Source organism: Oncorhynchus nerka, linkage group LG26 (assembly GCF_034236695.1).
Source record: "Oncorhynchus nerka isolate Pitt River linkage group LG26, Oner_Uvic_2.0, whole genome shotgun sequence".
NCBI classification, from domain to species: domain Eukaryota; kingdom Metazoa; phylum Chordata; class Actinopteri; order Salmoniformes; family Salmonidae; genus Oncorhynchus; species Oncorhynchus nerka.
In genome coordinates this window covers 41,093,886-41,111,811 of record NC_088421.1, presented here as the reverse complement: position 1 = coordinate 41,111,811, position 17,926 = coordinate 41,093,886, and the positions used below count along the sequence as shown (strand labels likewise).

At 44.3% G+C, this 17,926-nt stretch overlaps 1 protein-coding gene across 4 annotated transcripts in view; it reads left to right on the top strand.

Annotated features, from left to right (window-relative positions):
- The first annotated feature begins 56 nt into the window (after nt 1–56).
- Nucleotides 57–17,926, top strand: part of LOC115121528 (exocyst complex component 7-like) — a 32,171-nt gene continuing 14,301 nt past the window's right edge. The window contains exons 1-12 of one of the 4 annotated variants that reach the window (XM_065010689.1): nt 57–229; nt 565–630; nt 959–1,143; nt 1,972–2,077; nt 2,979–3,186; nt 9,137–9,664; nt 10,029–10,175; nt 12,846–12,988; nt 13,658–13,810; nt 16,042–16,101; nt 16,380–16,515; nt 16,640–16,723. In XM_065010689.1, the coding sequence (XP_064866761.1) occupies nt 170–229; nt 565–630; nt 959–1,143; nt 1,972–2,077; nt 2,979–3,186; nt 9,137–9,664; nt 10,029–10,175; nt 12,846–12,988; nt 13,658–13,810; nt 16,042–16,101; nt 16,380–16,515; nt 16,640–16,723 (1,876 nt within the window). In that variant the 5' untranslated portion in view covers nt 57–169. Of the gene's footprint in view, nt 230–564; nt 631–958; nt 1,144–1,971; nt 2,078–2,978; nt 3,187–7,123; nt 9,665–10,028; nt 10,176–12,845; nt 12,989–13,657; nt 13,811–15,676; nt 16,133–16,379; nt 16,516–16,639; nt 16,724–17,926 lie in introns of those variants that run through there. The other 3 variants (XM_065010687.1, XM_065010686.1, XM_065010688.1) reach the window with 3 other exon arrangements.

The following is a 17,926-nucleotide window of genomic DNA, read 5'->3' as shown; positions in this document are numbered from 1 at the left end:
GCCAAAGGAATTTGTCCTTGGAAGTTTGGCGCAAAGAAGCAGAAGCCACTTGACTAACCGTCAACAACCCTTTTAACCTGTGGTTCAGTTGGCGAACTCATTTACATGGCAGGGGGCGAACTGTTTTACAAATGCTTGACAATAAAATAGTAAAGTTATTGTTAACATAATGACTGCGACAGATGAAACATATTTGTGGAGAGAGAAGATTGAGGAGAAGCTCAAACGGGTAACGTTAGGCTCGCTGGCCAGTTACAGTAGCTAGCGTTAGCAAATCAAATTATCATCCATGAACTAGGACTAACGTTAGCAGCTGTAGCTTGTATCTAGTAACACGCCTGAGTTAGGGTGTCATTCAGACCACACAATGGCCAGTGAACACTTCACATGTCTGTCCAAATATGATATGACATTGCTTGCTAGAGTAGTAGACTTACTAACGTTTTGACTATTTGTATGAGAACCCACTGTAGCCTCATTAAATGCGACAATAATATGTAGGGAGAGCTAACGTTAGCCAAATTAGATTCAACTAGCTAGTTACCAATCCGTTTTCTTCTCAAGGATCAAGATCTGCTGACATTCGTTAGCGACAGCCTCAAAAGAAGTGATCAGCTGACTAAAGGCATGGTAAGCTTAATCTGAAATCAAAGAACTTGAATCCTCTTACATAAGCTGTTAGCTACCTGACTTGTGTCCAACTAAAATTACTGTGTCACAGATATGAATTAAATCAGTGTTTGCTATGGGCCGGAGCTCACTGGAACTGAGTACCACACCTCAAATGTGCTACTACTTGAGTTCCTGCACTTATTACAGAATATTATTAGCTAAAACGTATTGGTGAGTTAATGTATTGAATTGCAAATGAAGTAGAGTTCAAATGCTATGTCTTAAGATAGCTTCAGTTCTATGCAAGCTTTAATGTGAGAGTGTAGCTCAAGGTGTGGTGTCCTAGGTGTCCATTCTCTCGTCGTTGGAGTGCCGTTTGGAGCACCTGGAGAACTCGGTCATTCCCATGCACGACAACACACAGAACCTATTGCAGCTGAAGGGGACAACGCAGAAGACATTATTTTACCTGGACGATGCCATCAGCCATTACCAAGCCGTCCGAGACACAGACAAGGTCATCATACAGGGGTGAGAGTAGGGAGAACGATGTAACACACACACTCACACAAGCCCCATATTTGACCTCGTATACCCTATTCACAATACTGTGTGGAGTTGGCCTGCCTGGCCTGGTTAGGTTACATTTAGTTGCTGGAATTATACTGGAAAAGGACAATGATCCAAGCCAGCACAGTTTGTATTGAGAAACCACGAGAGAGTGAAAAGAGTACTACTGATGTTCTGTTAATTGAGGTTCCGTATGATGTTCTGTTAATTGAGGTTCCGTATGATGTTCTGTTAATAGAGGTTCAGTATGATGTTCTGTTAATAGAGGTTCAGTATGATGTTCTGTTAATAGAGGTTCGGTGTGATGTTCTGTTAATAGAGGTTCGGTGTGATGTTCTGTTAATAGAGGTTCAGTATGATGTTCTGTTAATAGAGGTTCAGTATGATGTTCTGTTAATAGAGGTTCAGTATGATGTTCTGTTAATAGAGGTTCAGTATGATGTTCTGTTAATAGAGGTTCAGTATGATGTTCTGTTAATAGAGGTTCAGTATGATGTTCTGTTAATAGAGGTTCAGTATGATGTTCTGTTAATAGAGGTTCAGTATGATGTTCTGTTAATAGAGGTTCAGTATGATGTTCTGTTAATAGACGTTCAGTATGATGTTCTGTTAATAGAGGTTCAGTATGATGTTCTGTTAATAGAGGTTCAGTATGGGTCAAGGGAGAAGGAGAGGGAGAATAGTCATATTTGTGTCAACATTGTGTGTCAAATACATGACTGATCAACTGATAATTTTAGAATTAAATACATATTTTTTTTCTGTATGTACATGTGTTTCTTTGCAAAGGCCTACAGGAAGACTTCCTGACTATCTAGCCTGTGTTCACCGACTCAAGAAAGCAGAGGAGTACTTTCAACAGGAAGACCCAGATGGGCCTGAGCTGAATATGCTGGTAACACTGTCTTCATGTATTTCTGTTGCCATCTCTAATTCAATCAAGCCAGGTTCTCTTTGTAGAAGTATGAATACTATCAAACAGTTTGACAAGAGAATAGAGTATGCTTTGCTTCAGTGAAAGGGTGCTCATTAATCACAAGATGCCTTATTTTACTAGAAGAGATAGTCGCTATTAAATCACTACAGTCACTTCCAATAACTGTTAGATTTAAATCACTATGTAGACACTATCCAATAACCATTAGATTTAAATCACTATATAGACACTATCCAATAACTGTTAGATTTAAATCACTGTATAGACACTATCCAATAACTGTTAGATTTAAATCACTACAGTCACTATCCAATAACTGTTATTAGATTTAAATCACTGTATATTCACTATCCAACTGTTAGATTTAAATCACTATATCCAATAACTGTTAGATCCTCCGATTTGAACGTACAGCACACACTGAGTGTACAAAACATGAACACCTGCTCTGTCCATGCCATAGACTGACCAGGTGAAAGCTACGATCCTTTATTGATATCACTTGTTAAATCCACTTTAATCAGTGTAGATGAAGGGGGGGTGACAGGTTAAAGAAGGATTTTTAAGCCTTGAGACAATCAAGACATGGATTGTGTATGTGTGCCATTCAGAGGGTAAACGGCAAGAAACAATATTTAAGTGCCTTTGAACGGGGTATGGTAGTAAACTAAGATCTCTAAACCACGGTTGGGTTCAATTCCAGTCATTTCAGGAAGTCCCCTAAAATTCTAATTTCAATTCTCTTCGATGCTTTTCAATGAGGAACATTTGGAATAGGAACTGACATTTGGTTTACTTTCTAAATTGACTGGGTTTGAAATGGAATTGACCCCAACACTACTCTTAACGGTTTTTGCAGAGAGGTCGTTTAGAGAGTGCCAAGTCACAGCTGGAGTCCGAGTTCCAAGTCCTGTTGGGGCGCTACAGCAAGCCAGTGCAGACAGTCAGAATCCTGGATGTCCTGGACAAAAAGTCACTGAATGGGTCTGCAGGCGGAGTGGAGGAGGTACAACTCATACCCCAAACTAGGCTTCAGGACATCATCTCCATCTCCACCTGGCTGATAGGTAAGGTAGTGGTGCTGCCCATCTCCACCTGGCTGATACTGTAGGTAAGGTAGTGGTACTGCCCATCTCCACCTGGCTGATACTATAGGTAAGGTAGTGGTACTGCCCATCTCCACCTGGCTGATACTATAGGTAAGGTAGTGGTACTGCCCATCTCCACCTGGCTGATACTGTAGGTAGGTAGTGGTGCTGCCCATCTCCACCTGGCTGATACTGTCTCCACCTGGCTGATACTGTAGTGGTGCTGCCCATCTCCACCTGGCTGATACTGTAGGTAAGGTAGTGGTGCTGCCCATCTCCACCTGGCTGATACTGTAGGTAAGGTAGTGGTGCTGCCCATCTCCACCTGGCTGATACTGTAGGTAAGGTAGTGGTGCTGCCCATCTCCACCTGGCTGATACTGTAGGTAAGGTAGTGGTGCTGCCCATCTCCACCTGGCTGATACTGTAGGTAAGGTAGTGGTGCTGCCCATCTCCACCTGGCTGATAGGTAAGGGATTGGTGCTGCCCATCTCCACCTGGCTGATACTGTAGGTAAGGTAGTGGTGCTGCCCATCTCCACCTGGCTGATACTGTAGGTAAGGTAGTGGTGCTGCCCATCTCCACCTGGCTGATACTGTAGGTAAGGTAGTGGTGCTGCCCATCTCCACCTGGCTGATACTGTAGGTAAGGTAGTGGTGCTGCCCATCTCCACCTGGCTGATACTGTAGGTAAGGTAGTGGTGCTGCCCATCTCCACCTGGCTGATACTGTAGGTAAGGTAGTGGTGCTGCCCATCTCCACCTGGCTGATACTGTAGGTAAGGTAGTGGTGCTGCCCATCTCCACCTGGCTGATACTGTAGGTAAGGTAGTGGTGCTGCCCATCTCCACCTGGCTGATACTGTAGGTAAGGTAGTGGTGCTGCCCATCTCCACCTGGCTGATACTGTAGGTAAGGTAGTGGTGCTGCCCATCTCCACCTGGCTGATACTGTAGGTAAGGTAGTGGTGCTGCCCATCTCCACCTGGCTGATACTGTAGGTAAGGTAGTGGTACTGCCCATCTCCACCTGGCTGATACTGTAGGTAAGGTAGTGGTGCTGCCCATCTCCACCTGGCTGATACTGTAGGTAAGGTAGTGGTGCTGCCCATCTCCACCTGGCTGATACTGTAGGTAAGGTAGTGGTGCTGCCCATCTCCACCTGGCTGATACTGTAGGTAAGGTAGTGGTGCTGCCCATCTCCACCTGGCTGATACTGTAGGTAAGGTAGTGGTGCTGCCCATCTCCACCTGGCTGATACTGTAGGTAAGGTAGTGGTACTGCCCATCTCCACCTGGCTGATACTGTAGGTAAGGTAGTGGTGCTGCCCATCTCCACCTGGCTGATACTGTAGGTAAGGTAGTGGTACTGCCCATCTCCACCTGGCTGATACTGTAGGTAAGGTAGTGGTGCTGCCCATCTCCACCTGGCTGATACTGTAGGTAAGGTAGTGGTGCTGCCCATCTCCACCTGGCTGATACTGTAGGTAAGGTAGTGGTGCTGCCCATCTCCACCTGGCTGATACTGTAGGTAAGGTAGTGGTGCTGCCCATCTCCACCTGGCTGATACTGTAGGTAAGGTAGTGGTGCTGCCCATCTCCACCTGGCTGATACTGTAGGTAAGGTAGTGGTGCTGCCCATCTCCACCTGGCTGATACTGTAGGTAAGGTAGTGGTGCTGCCCATCTCCACCTGGCTGATACTGTAGGTAAGGTGGTGCTGCCCATCTCCACCTGGCTGGTGGTAAGGTGCCCATCTCCACCTGGCTGATACTGTAGGTAAGGTAGTGGTGCTGCCCATCTCCACCTGGCTGATACTGTAGGTAAGGTAGTGGTGCTGCCCATCTCCACCTGGCTGATACTGTAGGTAAGGTAGTGGTGCTGCCCATCTCCACCTGGCTGATACTGTAGGTAAGGTAGTGGTGCTGCCCATCTCCACCTGGCTGATACTGTAGGTAAGGTAGTGGTGCTGCCCATCTCCACCTGGCTGATACTGTAGGTAAGGTAGTGGTGCTGCCCATCTCCACCTGGCTGATACTGTAGGTAAGGTAGTGGTGCTGCCCATCTCCACCTGGCTGATACTGTAGGTAAGGTAGTGGTGCTGCCCATCTCCACCTGGCTGATACTGTAGGTAAGGTAGTGGTGCTGCCCATCTCCACCTGGCTGATACTGTAGGTAAGGTAGTGGTGCTGCCCATCTCCACCTGGCTGATACTGTAGGTAAGGTAGTGGTACTGCCCATCTCCACCTGGCTGATACTGTAGGTAAGGTAGTGGTGCTGCCCATCTCCACCTGGCTGATACTGTAGGTAAGGTAGTGGTGCTGCCCATCTCCACCTGGCTGATACTGTAGGTAAGGTAGTGGTGCTGCCCATCTCCACCTGGCTGATACTGTAGGTAAGGTAGTGGTGCTGCCCATCTCCACCTGGCTGATACTGTAGGTAAGGTAGTGGTGCTGCCCATCTCCACCTGGCTGATACTGTAGGTAAGGTAGTGGTACTGCCCATCTCCACCTGGCTGATACTGCTGCCATCTCCACCTGGCTGATACTGTAGGTAAGGTAGTGGTGCTGCCCATCTCCACCTGGCTGATACTGTAGGTAAGGTAGTGGTGCTGCCCATCTCCACCTGGCTGATACTGTAGGTAAGGTAGTGGTGCTGCCCATCTCCACCTGGCTGATACTGTAGGTAAGGTAGTGGTGCTGCCCATCTCCACCTGGCTGATACTGTAGGTAAGGTAGTGGTGCTGCCCATCTCCACCTGGCTGATACTGTAGGTAAGGTAGTGGTACTGCCCATCTCCACCTGGCTGATACTGTAGGTAAGGTAGTGGTGCTGCCCATCTCCACCTGGCTGATACTGTAGGTAAGGTAGTGGTGCTGCCCATCTCCACCTGGCTGATACTGTAGGTAAGGTAGTGGTGCTGCCCATCTCCACCTGGCTGATACTGTAGGTAAGGTAGTGGTGCTGCCCATCTCCACCTGGCTGATACTGTAGGTAAGGTAGTGGTGCTGCCCATCTCCACCTGGCTGATACTGTAGGTAAGGTAGTGGTGCTGCCCATCTCCACCTGGCTGATACTGTAGGTAAGGTAGTGGTGCTGCCCATCTCCACCTGGCTGATACTGTAGGTAAGGTAGTGGTGCTGCCCATCTCCACCTGGCTGATACTGTAGGTAAGGTAGTGGTGCTGCCCATCTCCACCTGGCTGATACTGTAGGTAAGGTAGTGGTGCTGCCCATCTCCACCTGGCTGATACTGTAGGTAAGGTAGTGGTACTGCCCATCTCCACCTGGCTGATACTGTAGGTAAGGTAGTGGTGCTGCCCATCTCCACCTGGCTGATACTGTAGGTAAGGTAGTGGTGCTGCCCATCTCCACCTGGCTGATACTGTAGGTAAGGTAGTGGTACTGCCCATCTCCACCTGGCTGATACTGTAGGTAAGGTAGTGGTGCTGCCCATCTCCACCTGGCTGATACTGTAGGTAAGGTAGTGGTGCTGCCCATCTCCACCTGGCTGATACTGTAGGTAAGGTAGTGGTGATACTGCCCATCTCCACCTGGCTGATACTGTAGGTAAGGTAGTGGTACTGCCCATCTCCACCTGGCTGATACTGTAGGTAAGGTAGTGGTGCTGCCCATCTCCACCTGGCTGATACTGTAGGTAAGGTAGTGGTGCTGCCCATCTCCACCTGGCTGATACTGTAGGTAAGGTAGTGGTACTGCCCATCTCCACCTGGCTGATACTGTAGGTAAGGTAGTGGTACTGCCCATCTCCACCTGGCTGATACTGTAGGTAAGGTAGTGGTGCTGCCCATCTCCACCTGGCTGATACTGTAGGTAAGGTAGTGGTACTGCCCATCTCCACCTGGCTGATACTGTAGGTAAGGTAGTGGTGCTGTCTCCACCTGGTGATACTGTAGGTAAGCCCATCTCCACCTGGCTGATACTGTAGGTAAGGTAGTGGTGCTGCCCATCTCCACCTGGCTGATACTGTAGGTAAGGTAGTGGTACTGCCCATCTCCACCTGGCTGATACTGTAGGTAAGGTAGTGGTGCTGCCCATCTCCACCTGGCTGATAGGTAAGGTAGTGGTGCTGCCCATCTCCACCTGGCTGATAGGTAAGGTAGTAGTGCTGCCTGTTCACCTGTAGTATGTCTCTGTCACTAACAGGAGGAGGTCCCGACTCTCAGCATTCTTGTCCATGTTGTAAACCAGGGTTGGGGTCAATTCCAGTAAATTCCAGAAGTACACTGAAATTCCAATTCACTTCAATGCTTTTCAGTGAGGAAAATTTGCAAATTGTTTTTTAACTTTCTAAATGGAATTGATCCCAACCCTGGTGTAAAGTTTAACCACATAATTCAGTGGATTCTTGGGTTCTTTAGGGGGGAAAAAAACTATTTTGAAATATGTCTAATAAGACGTTGCAAATACGTGTTCTATGTTGCTTGCCCCTACTGAACCAAACCCTGGTGTTAAAGGCAGAGTGCAGCAAATGCTAATGATGTCACTGTTAATCCAGTGAGGGTGTTAATGATGTCAGGATGCTAATGATGTCAGTGTTAATACAGGTGAGGATGCTAATGATGTCAGTGTTAATCCAGGTGAGGGTGTTAATGATGTCAGTGTTAATCCAGGTGAGGGTGTTAATGATGTCAGTGTTAATACAGGTGAGGATGCTAATGATGTCAGTGTTAATACAGGTGAGGATGCTAATGATGTCAGTGTTAATACAGGTGAGGATGCTAATGATGTCAGTGTTAATCCAGATGAGGGTGTTAATGATGTCAGTGGATGCTAATGATGTCAGTATCAATCCAGATGAGGGTGTTAATGATGTCAGTGTTAATCCAGGTGAGGATGCTAATGATGTCAGTGTTAATCCAGGTGAGGATGCTAATGATGTCAGTGTTAATCCAGGTGAGGATGCTAATGATGTCAGTGTTAATCCAGGTGAGGATGCTAATGATGTCAGTGTTAATCCAGGTGAGGGTGCTAATGATGTCAGTATTAATCCAGATGAGGGTGTTAATGATGTCAGTGTTAATCCAGATGAGGGTGCTAATGATGTCAGTGTTAATCCAGGTGAGGATGATAATGATGTCAATGTTAATTCAGGTGAGGATGCTAATGATGTCAGTATTAATCCAGATGAGGGTGCTAATGATGTCAATATTAATCCAGGTGAGGGTGCTAATGATGTCAGTGTTAATCCAGGTGAGGATGCTAATGATGTCAGTGTTAATCCAGGTGAGAATGGTAATGATGTCAGTGTTAATCCAGGTGAGGATGCTAATGATGTCAGTGTTAATCCAGGTGAGGATACTAATGATGTCAGTGTTAATCCAGGTGAGGATGCTAATGATGTCAATGTTAATTCAGGTGAGGATGCTAATGATGTCAGTATTAATCCAGATGAGGGTGCTAATGATGTCAGTATTAATCCAGGTGAGGGTGCTAATGATGTCAGTGTTAATCCAGGTGAGGATGCTTATGATGTCAATGTTAATTCAGGTGAGGATGCTAATGATGTCAATGCTAATTCAGGTGAGGATGCTAATGATGTCAGTGTTAATCCAGGTGAGGATGCTAATGCTGTCAGTATTAATCCAGATGAGGGTGCTAATGATGTCAGTATTAATCCAGGTGAGGGTGCTGATTATGTCAGTATTAATCCAGGTGAGGGTGCTAATGATGTCAGTATTAATCCAGGTGAGGATGCTAATGATGTCAGTGTTAATCCAGGTGAGGGTGCTAATGATGTCAGTATTAATCCAGGTGAGGGTGCTGATTATGTCAGTGTTAATCCAGGTGAGGATGCTAATGATGTCAGTGTTAATCCAGGTGAGGATGCTAATGATGTCAGTATTAATCCAGATGAGGGTGTTAATGATGTCAGTGTTAATCCAGATGAGGATGCTAATGATGTCAGTGTTAATCCAGGTGAGGATGCAGTTCTGACAGCTAAGAGGAGAGTCTCTGCCAGCAAATTCAAAACACGGTCACTGGAAAGAAACCCATCCCACCACTCTCTGGGAAAACTGGAGCCCAGCAGCTTTTTCACCAATAAGTCCTACTGCTCCAAACTCAAAACACAGTCTCTAGGCAGAAAGCCATCAATAGAAAACAAGCCATCAATGGACTCTCTTGGAAAACCGAAAGCAAACAGCCTGTTCACCAAGATGATCGGCCTGAAGTCATTTGGTAATTTCAAAACGCAGTACCTGGACAGAAAGCCATCACTAGACTCCCTCGGAAAACTGGAATCCAGTAGCTCTTTCACCAAGGTATCCACCTCGAAGCCGTGCAGCAGACTGAATATTCCCGATATTAGACAACCATCTTTGGAGTTTATCCCATTTCTGCCTAGAGACTCCACCTCCCATACCTTCCCATCTTGCAAACCCAAGCCCCCAGCTTCCACCTCCTACATCCTGCCATACTTCAGACCCAAGCCCAGCTCAGCCTTTGGTAAGTTAAACGCAGCCTTGGTGGCATATCTTCTATTGAGAGGGTGGAGGCGTATCTGTATCAATTAGCTTTCTTAAATATACGTAACTGAACTGACGTTTTGGTGAGGGCCACAACCCTCCCACATGTCCCCTCTGGGGGGGTTTCCCTGACCTCTCCCTGCACAATTATCCTTCACTTCATTGTATTATATGTTTGTTGTATCTGTTTCTTTATGTTCTTGGGCTCGTGTATCTGTAACACGGTTTATCTCTGCTACAGCGGACCTAGGATTTGAACCTGCGTCCCAACAGCACAACATAAACACCCTTTGCTCCATTGATCAGTGGTCATGGTAATCAGTCGTGCTGTTATTGTTCCACAGACCTCAAGGCCCACTACGCCATGGTGCGCTCCAATCAGTTGGACTGCTCCATGAAGGGTTTGAAGGACCACAAGAGTAGGAACCTCCTCTGCCCGGTGTTGCAGAGCAGGCGTGTGGATTCTGCCGTCAAGAAGAACAAAAAAACAGGTCATGAAAGTCCACCTTGCACACCACCTTCATGATGGTTTATACAGTGCCTTGCAGAAGTATTTATCCCCCTTGGTGTTTTTCCTATTTTTTTGCATTACAACCTGTAATTTAAATTGATTTCCATTTCAATTTAATGTAGTGGGCATACACAAATATTCCAAATTGGTGAAATTATTTTTTTTTATTGAAAAGTGGTGCGTGCATATGTATTCACCCCCTTTGTTATAAAGCCCCTAAATAAGATCTGGTGCAACCAATTACCTTCAGAAGTCACATAATTAGTTAAGTCCACCTGTGTGCAATCTAGGTGTCACATGATCTCAGTGTATATATACACCGGTTCTGAAAGACCCCAGAGTCTGCAACATCACTAAGCAAGGGGCACCATGAAGATCAAGGAGCTCTCTAAACAGGTCAGGGACAAAGTTGTGGAGAAGTACAGATCAGGGTTGAGTTATAAAAAAATATCAGAAACTTTGAACATCCCACGGAGCACCATTAAATCCATTATTAAAAAAATGAAAGAATATGGCACCACAACAAACCTGTCAAGAGAGGGCCGCCCACCAAAACTCACGGACCAGGCAAGGAGGGCATTAATCAGAGAGGCAACGAAGAGACCAAAGATAACCCTGAAGGAGCTGCAAAGCTCCACAGCGGAGATCGGAGTATCTGTCCATAGGACCACTTTAAGCCGTACACTCCATAGAGCTGGGCTTTACGGAAGAGTGGTCAGAAAAAAAGCCATTGCTTAAAAAAATAAGCAAACATGTTTGGTGTTCGTCAAAAGGCATGTGGGAGACTCCCCGAAGGTACTCTGGTCAGATGAGACTAAAATTGAGCTTTTTGGCCATCAAGGACAACGCTATGTCTGGCACAAACCCAACACCTCTCATCACCCCGAGAACACCAATATTTTTAATCGGCAGGGACTGGGAAACTGGTCAGAATTGATGGAATGATGGATGGCTATAAATACAGGGAAATTCTTGAGAGAAACCTGTTTCAGTCTTCCAGAGATTTGAGACTGGGACAGAGGTTCACCTTCCAGCAGGACAATGACCCTAAGCATACTGCTAAAGCAACACTCGATTTAAGGGGAAACATTTAAATGTCTTGGAATGGCCTAGATCTCAAAGCCCAGACCTCAATCCAATTGAGAATCTGTGGTATAACTTAAAGATTGCTGTACACCAGCAGAACCCATCCAATTTAAAGGAGCTGGAGCAGTTTTGCAAAAATTCCAATGGCTAGATGTGCCAAGCTTATAGAGACATACCCCAAGAGACTTGACTTTGGGGGGGGGGGGGTGAATAGTTATGCACGCTCAAGGTTTCAGTTTTTTTTGTATTCTTTTTTTGTTTGTGTTACAAGAAAAAAAGATTTAGCATCTTCAAAGTGGTAGGCATTGTTACGCACGCCTCTATGAAGAGGGAACGCAACACCCTGCTACAACTAAACTCTCCGTGAAGCGAAAAAGGTATGGACTGTAGGTGCGAGTAAGAATGACAACAGGCAGAATGTGGTACCGTTTACAAGGACTTTTATGGGGAAAAGGGGCTGGACGGAACCAAAGCAAAGAAAGTAAATCTCAAAGCCCCCTCTCCTATTTTACCTGCCTACCCACTACTTACCTAATTTAGCACCACCTGGTGCCCTAACCAAAATACAGGGGGTGGTCCGCCCAGGTCTTACCTAGTGTGCCTAGACAGCGAATATGCTACGGGTATATGTATGCCCGCGGGCCTCTTGCCTAAGCACTCCCTAGGTGCCTTCCCCTTCCCCCTGGGAACAAATGAAACAGAATATTAAACAATTTCACAAACAAACAAAGGACATCAAATAAGCTCCATCTGAGCAACAAACTCACAAAACATACCAACTCTCAGCAATGAACTCCCAGCAAAATCAACCTCTATCAAAATATCTCTGCAATGACCTCCCAGAAAATCTCTTTAGCAAAATCTCTGCAATGACCTCCCAGAAAATCTCTCTTGACCTCCCAGCAAATCTCTCTAGCAAAATCTCTGCAATGACCTCCCAGCAAATCTCTCACTCCTGAACAGAACACTGGCTTTTATATAGCTTCAGAGGGAATGGGTAATTGGAGACAGCTGCGTCTTGACGAGGGGGCGGGGTCAGCTCTCCAATTATCCCTGGAGTCGACCAATCAGCTGCTTGAGGGATTTCAGGAAGCCATTTCCTGAAATAAACACATGCACAAACACAAACTACAACACATAAACTGGGGAACGTAACAGGCATGTTGTATAAATCAAATTATACAAACTCCCCCAAAAAATCTATTTTAATTCCAGGTTGTAAGGCAACAAAGTAGGAGAAATGCCAAGGGGGTGAATACTTTCACAAGCCACTGTAGACACAGTTACAGGGGATGCTTTTCTGTTTGCACATTCCTTTGTGAACATATTACTAAGCATGCCATGGATCCAGGTTTCCCTAAAAGAATTACCCTATATTTCTTATATCACAGTACTTCCTGGTTATATATAGGACTATTTCAAACTTCCTGGTAGAATAAAGGATTCCTTATATCAAGGTACTCCCTGGTTAAATACAGTTTTCATTAAACTATAGATAGATGATATGTAATGTTAATGATATTTCCATGGCACTCACCCTTTCACTCCTGTCTTGTGTCACTAGGGCGGGACAGCATATTACACATTGAGATTGAGACCTACCTGGCCTGCATCACAGCCTTCTTGTCCCTGGCCAAGAGTGAATACACCATGGTGTCCAAAGTCTTCCCTCTGAACTGCTCCAATACCTTTGAAACTCTCATCCAGGTCAGAAGTGAAGGATATTAAAATGTGATGAATAACATATTACAACTTTATTGTCAATGTCTGCACAACTGTGAACGTTTGATTTGGCTATTATAAGGCTTCACAGTGGCCAGATGATTCACAAAACAAACAAACATTTCATATGGGGAGCTCTTCATAATGGAGATCATTACAGGTGTATAACCATCATGGTTCTATATACACATGGTTCTACATCTTACACTACCGGGGTGATGTGGATTTATTTGGACTCCCTGGCTGTCGGGTATCTTGATGATTCTAGTTGAAGTCTTGATGATGATTCTAGTTTTAGACCAATGATGTCATTATGTACATGTTATGTACGTGTTATGTACATGCTGTTATGTACATGTTATGTACATGTTATGTACGTGTTATGTACATGGTGTTATGTACATGTTATGTACATGCTGTTATGTACATGTTATGTACATGCTGTTATGTACATGTTATGTACGTGTTATGTACATAATCTTGCACTGCAGCACTTTTGTACTTTAATTATGAGTTTATTTAATGGTCTTGAGAAGGATGTGCTCATGAGGGTGTTTAATGTCTGTTTTTATGTGGTGAAGCCGAAGACAAATGTTCACATTGTGTGGACAATAAAGTTGTTCTAATTTGTAATTGTAATCTTATTTCCTTCAGGTGGCTCTGAACCAGCTGATCCAGAATGGGGAGAACATCGTGTCCTCTGTCAGACGAGCCTGTTCACGTCACGACTACACAGCCCTTGTCGCCATGTTACCTGTCCTGGGCCGTTTCCTGGAGGAGGACAAAGAGTTTAACACGTTACTAAAGGTGCCATATAATCCTGAGAGGACAGTGTAAAGTTGAGCTTTCTCTCTATTGTTGTGTGCTGAGGGGGGTGTCATGGTCGGCGGGGGTCATGGTCTGGGGGCGGTCATGGTCAGGGGGGTCAGGGTTGGGGACAGAAGGTGTCATGGTCAGCGGTTTTGGGGTCAGGGGGTGATCATGGTTGGGGTCATCCTCAGGGGTGGGGTCAGGGGTGTCATGGTCTGGGGAGTCAGGGTCAGGGGTTGTAATGGTCAGGGGGGGTCAGGGTTGGGGTAAATTATATTTCAATTCCAGTCCATTCAGAAAGTTAACCAAATTCCAATTCCAAACGTTCCTCCTTGAAAAGCATTGAAGATAATTGGAATTTCAGTGTTCCTGAATTGTCTGGAATTGGGGTCAGTATACTGAGGAAAATGTACAGTCGTGGCCAAAAGTTTTGAGAATGTCACAAATATTAATTTTCACAGTCTGCTGCCTCAGTTTGCATATACTCCAGAATGTTATGAAGAGTGATCAGATGAATTGCAATTAATTGCAAAGCCCCTCTTTGCCATGCAAGTTAACTGAATCCCCCCCAAAATTCCCACTGCATTTCAGCTCTGCCACAAAAGGACCAGCTGACATCATGTCAGTGATTCTCTCGTTAACACAGGTGTGAGTGTTGACGAGGACAAGGCTGGAGATCACTTTGTCATGTTTATTGAGTTTGAATAACAGCCTGGAAGCTTCAAAATGAGGGTGGTGCTTGGAATCATTGTTCTTCCTCTGTCTACCATGGTTACATGCAAGGAAACACATGCCGTCATCATTGCTTTGCACAAAAAGGGCTTCACAGGCAAGGATATTTCTGCCAGTAAGATTGCACCTAAATCAACCATTTATCAGATAATCAAGAACTTCAAGGAGAGGGGTTCAATTGTTGTGAAGAAGGCTTCAGGGCTCCCAAGAAAGTCCAGCAAGCGCCAGGAACATCTCCTAAAGTTGATTCAGCTGCAAGATCGGGGAACCACCAGTACAGAGCTTGCTCAGGAATGGCAGCAGGCAGGTGTGAGTACATCTGCACGAACAGTGAGGCGAAGACTTTTGGAGGATGGCCTGGGGTCAAGAAGGGCAGCAAAGAAGCCACTTCTCTCCAGGAAAAACATCAGGGACAGACTGATATTCTGCAAAAGGTACAGGGATTGGACTGCTGAGGACTGGGGTAAAGTCATTTTCTCTGATGAATCCCCTTTCCGATTGTTTGGGGCATCCGGAAAAAAAGCTTGTCCAGAGAAGACAAGGTGAGCGCTACCATCAGTCCTGTGAGATGCCAACATTAAAGCATCCTGAGACCATTCATGTGTGGGGTTGCTTCTCAGCCAAGGGAGTGGCCTCACTCACAATTTTGCCTAAGAACACAGCCATGAATAAAGAATGGTACCAAAACATCCTCCAAAAGCAACTTCTCCCAACCATCCAGGAACAGTTTGGTGACTTGTGATCAAGAGGCGGATGGGCAAACAAAACCCCACAAATTCTGACAAACTCCAAGCATTGATTATGCAAGAATGGGCTGCCATCAGTCAGGATGTGGCCCAGAAGTTAATTGACAGCATGCCAGGGTGGATTGCGGAGGTCTTGAAAAGAAAAGGGTCAACACTGCAAATATTGACTCTTTGCATCAACTTCATGTAATTGTCAATAAAAGCCTTTGACACTTGTGAAATGCTTGTAATTATACTTCAGTATTCCATAGTAACATCTGACAAAAAATATCTAAAGACACTGAGGCAGCAGACTTTATGAAAATGAATATTTGTGTCATTCTGAAAACTTTAGTCCACCACGGTATTATTATGGCTGACTGTGTGATGTCATGTTGCCTGTCAGTGCACAACAAGCGGCACCGTGTCCAAGCTTTCCAAACTCGTTACATCTATGAAGACCTTGGCAGCCAGAGCACTGACAGACTTTTCTGCTCACGTCAAGGTACCACATTCTAACCATTCAAATATTGTTTTAGTTGGAAGGACTTTGAAATATAGAACATTTCATCATCCAGCAAGGGAACCTCTGACTGGATCGTTGTAATAATATGATTTAATCAGACAGACAAGCGGGGGAGTTTCCCAAAAGCTTCATAGCACTGAGATCATTTATTTGGGCCATGATTGCATACATTCCAATGACGTAAAACGATCTGGAAGCTTTGAGAAACTCAACTCCGAATTGTAATTTTCCCCTTTCTCTCACAGAGCAACCCTGATAGGGAGAGTATGTCCAAGGATGGAACGGTGCATGAATTCAACAGCAATGTAACAGCTCTCCTTTCTGATGTTTCCTCTCCATCAGTTTACAGTCAATTAACTGAATCAGTAATGCCGATGTGCTCATCTAGATTTGTGTAAGGACAAGGGTGTTTTGTTCCAGAGGGGGTTTGTTTCCTTATATTGTTGCATCATGGCATACTAGACAGAAGACACATGTCAGTTTCTCACTAAATGTAGAATAAAGTATATTTTATTTTTTATCCCATTTGAACTGACCTAACTAAAGATGTCTAATATGTTAATTGTTCTCTTACTGTCTCCAGACAATTCTATTCCTGCAGCAGTTGCTGTCCTTTGCAGATGCTGTTCGGTCCATCCTTTATCCTCATGATGTAGACAGTGACACAGTAACTATGGAGGTGTCCAGTAGTGTTCAGGTGGACGTTCAACATGACACTGGTACGGAGTCTTTCTCTTTGTTTATTAGATTGAGTTTTCAGTTACAAAACTAGATGGTTATTAGATGGTTGGTTTTTCTTCATTGAGATAAGATGTGTAGATATAGAATTGTTTTGTTCACCAGATGCAGATGAATCAGAAGAACAGCCATCAGACAGTCAGGAGTCCAAGGGGAATGACAATCAGAGAGCACTGAGTCCTTATGTCTGTGAGTGTTCAACATGGCTGTGTCTAATATCCAGAATGACCTTTGACAAGGGCAAGACGCTGAACCGTTGGGTCTTAAGGCGTTCAGCTGGCGGCTAGCATGCTTCAGTTCAGCTGGATTTTAAAAAGTGGCAATGCCCAATGAATAAGAATATGTACATATAAATATATGGGTGATGGCTCGCATACCTTCGCTTAAAAATGATTTTAAAAAGTGGCAATGGTACGGGATGAATAAGAATATGTACATATAAATATATGGATGAGTGATGGCTGTGCGGCATAGGCAAGATGCAGTAGATGGTATAGAGTACAGTATATACATATGAGATGAGTAATGTAGGGTATGTAAACATTATATAAAGTGGCTAGTGATACATTACATTAAGATGGCAAGATGCAGTAGATGGTATAGAGTACAGTATATACATATGAGATGAGTAATGTAGTGATGACATGTAAGATGCAGTAGATGGTATATAGAGCACATATGATGAGTAATGTAGACATTATATAAAGTTACATTGTTTAAAGTGGCTAGTGATACATTACATTAAGATGGCAAGATGCAGTAGATGGTATAGAGTACAGTATATACATATGAGATGAGTAATGTAGGGTATGTAAACATTATATAAAGTTACATTGTTTAAAGTGGCTAGTGATACATTACATTAAGATGGCAAGATGCAGTAGATGGTATAGAGTACAGTATATACATATGAGATGAGTAATGTAGGACATGTAGACATTATATAAAGTTACATTGTTTAAAGTGGCTAGTGATACATTACATTAAGATGGCAAGATGCAGTAGATGGTATAGAGTACAGTATATACATATGAGATGAGTAATACATGTAAACATTATATAAAGAGTTTAAAGTGGCTAGTGATACATTACATTAAGATGGCAAGATGCAGTAGATGGTATAGAGTACAGTATATACATATGAGATGAGTAATGTAGGGTATGTAAACATTATTAAAGTGCTGTTATTTAAAGTGACTAGTGATACATTACATTAAGATGATGCAAGATGGTATAGAGTACAGTAGATGAGTATAGGTGTAGACATTATACATTGTTTAAAGTATATACATATGAGGCATGAGTAGATGGTATAGAGTACAGTATATACATATGAGATGAGTAATGTAGGATATGTAGACATTATTAAAGTGTGGCTAGTGATACATTACA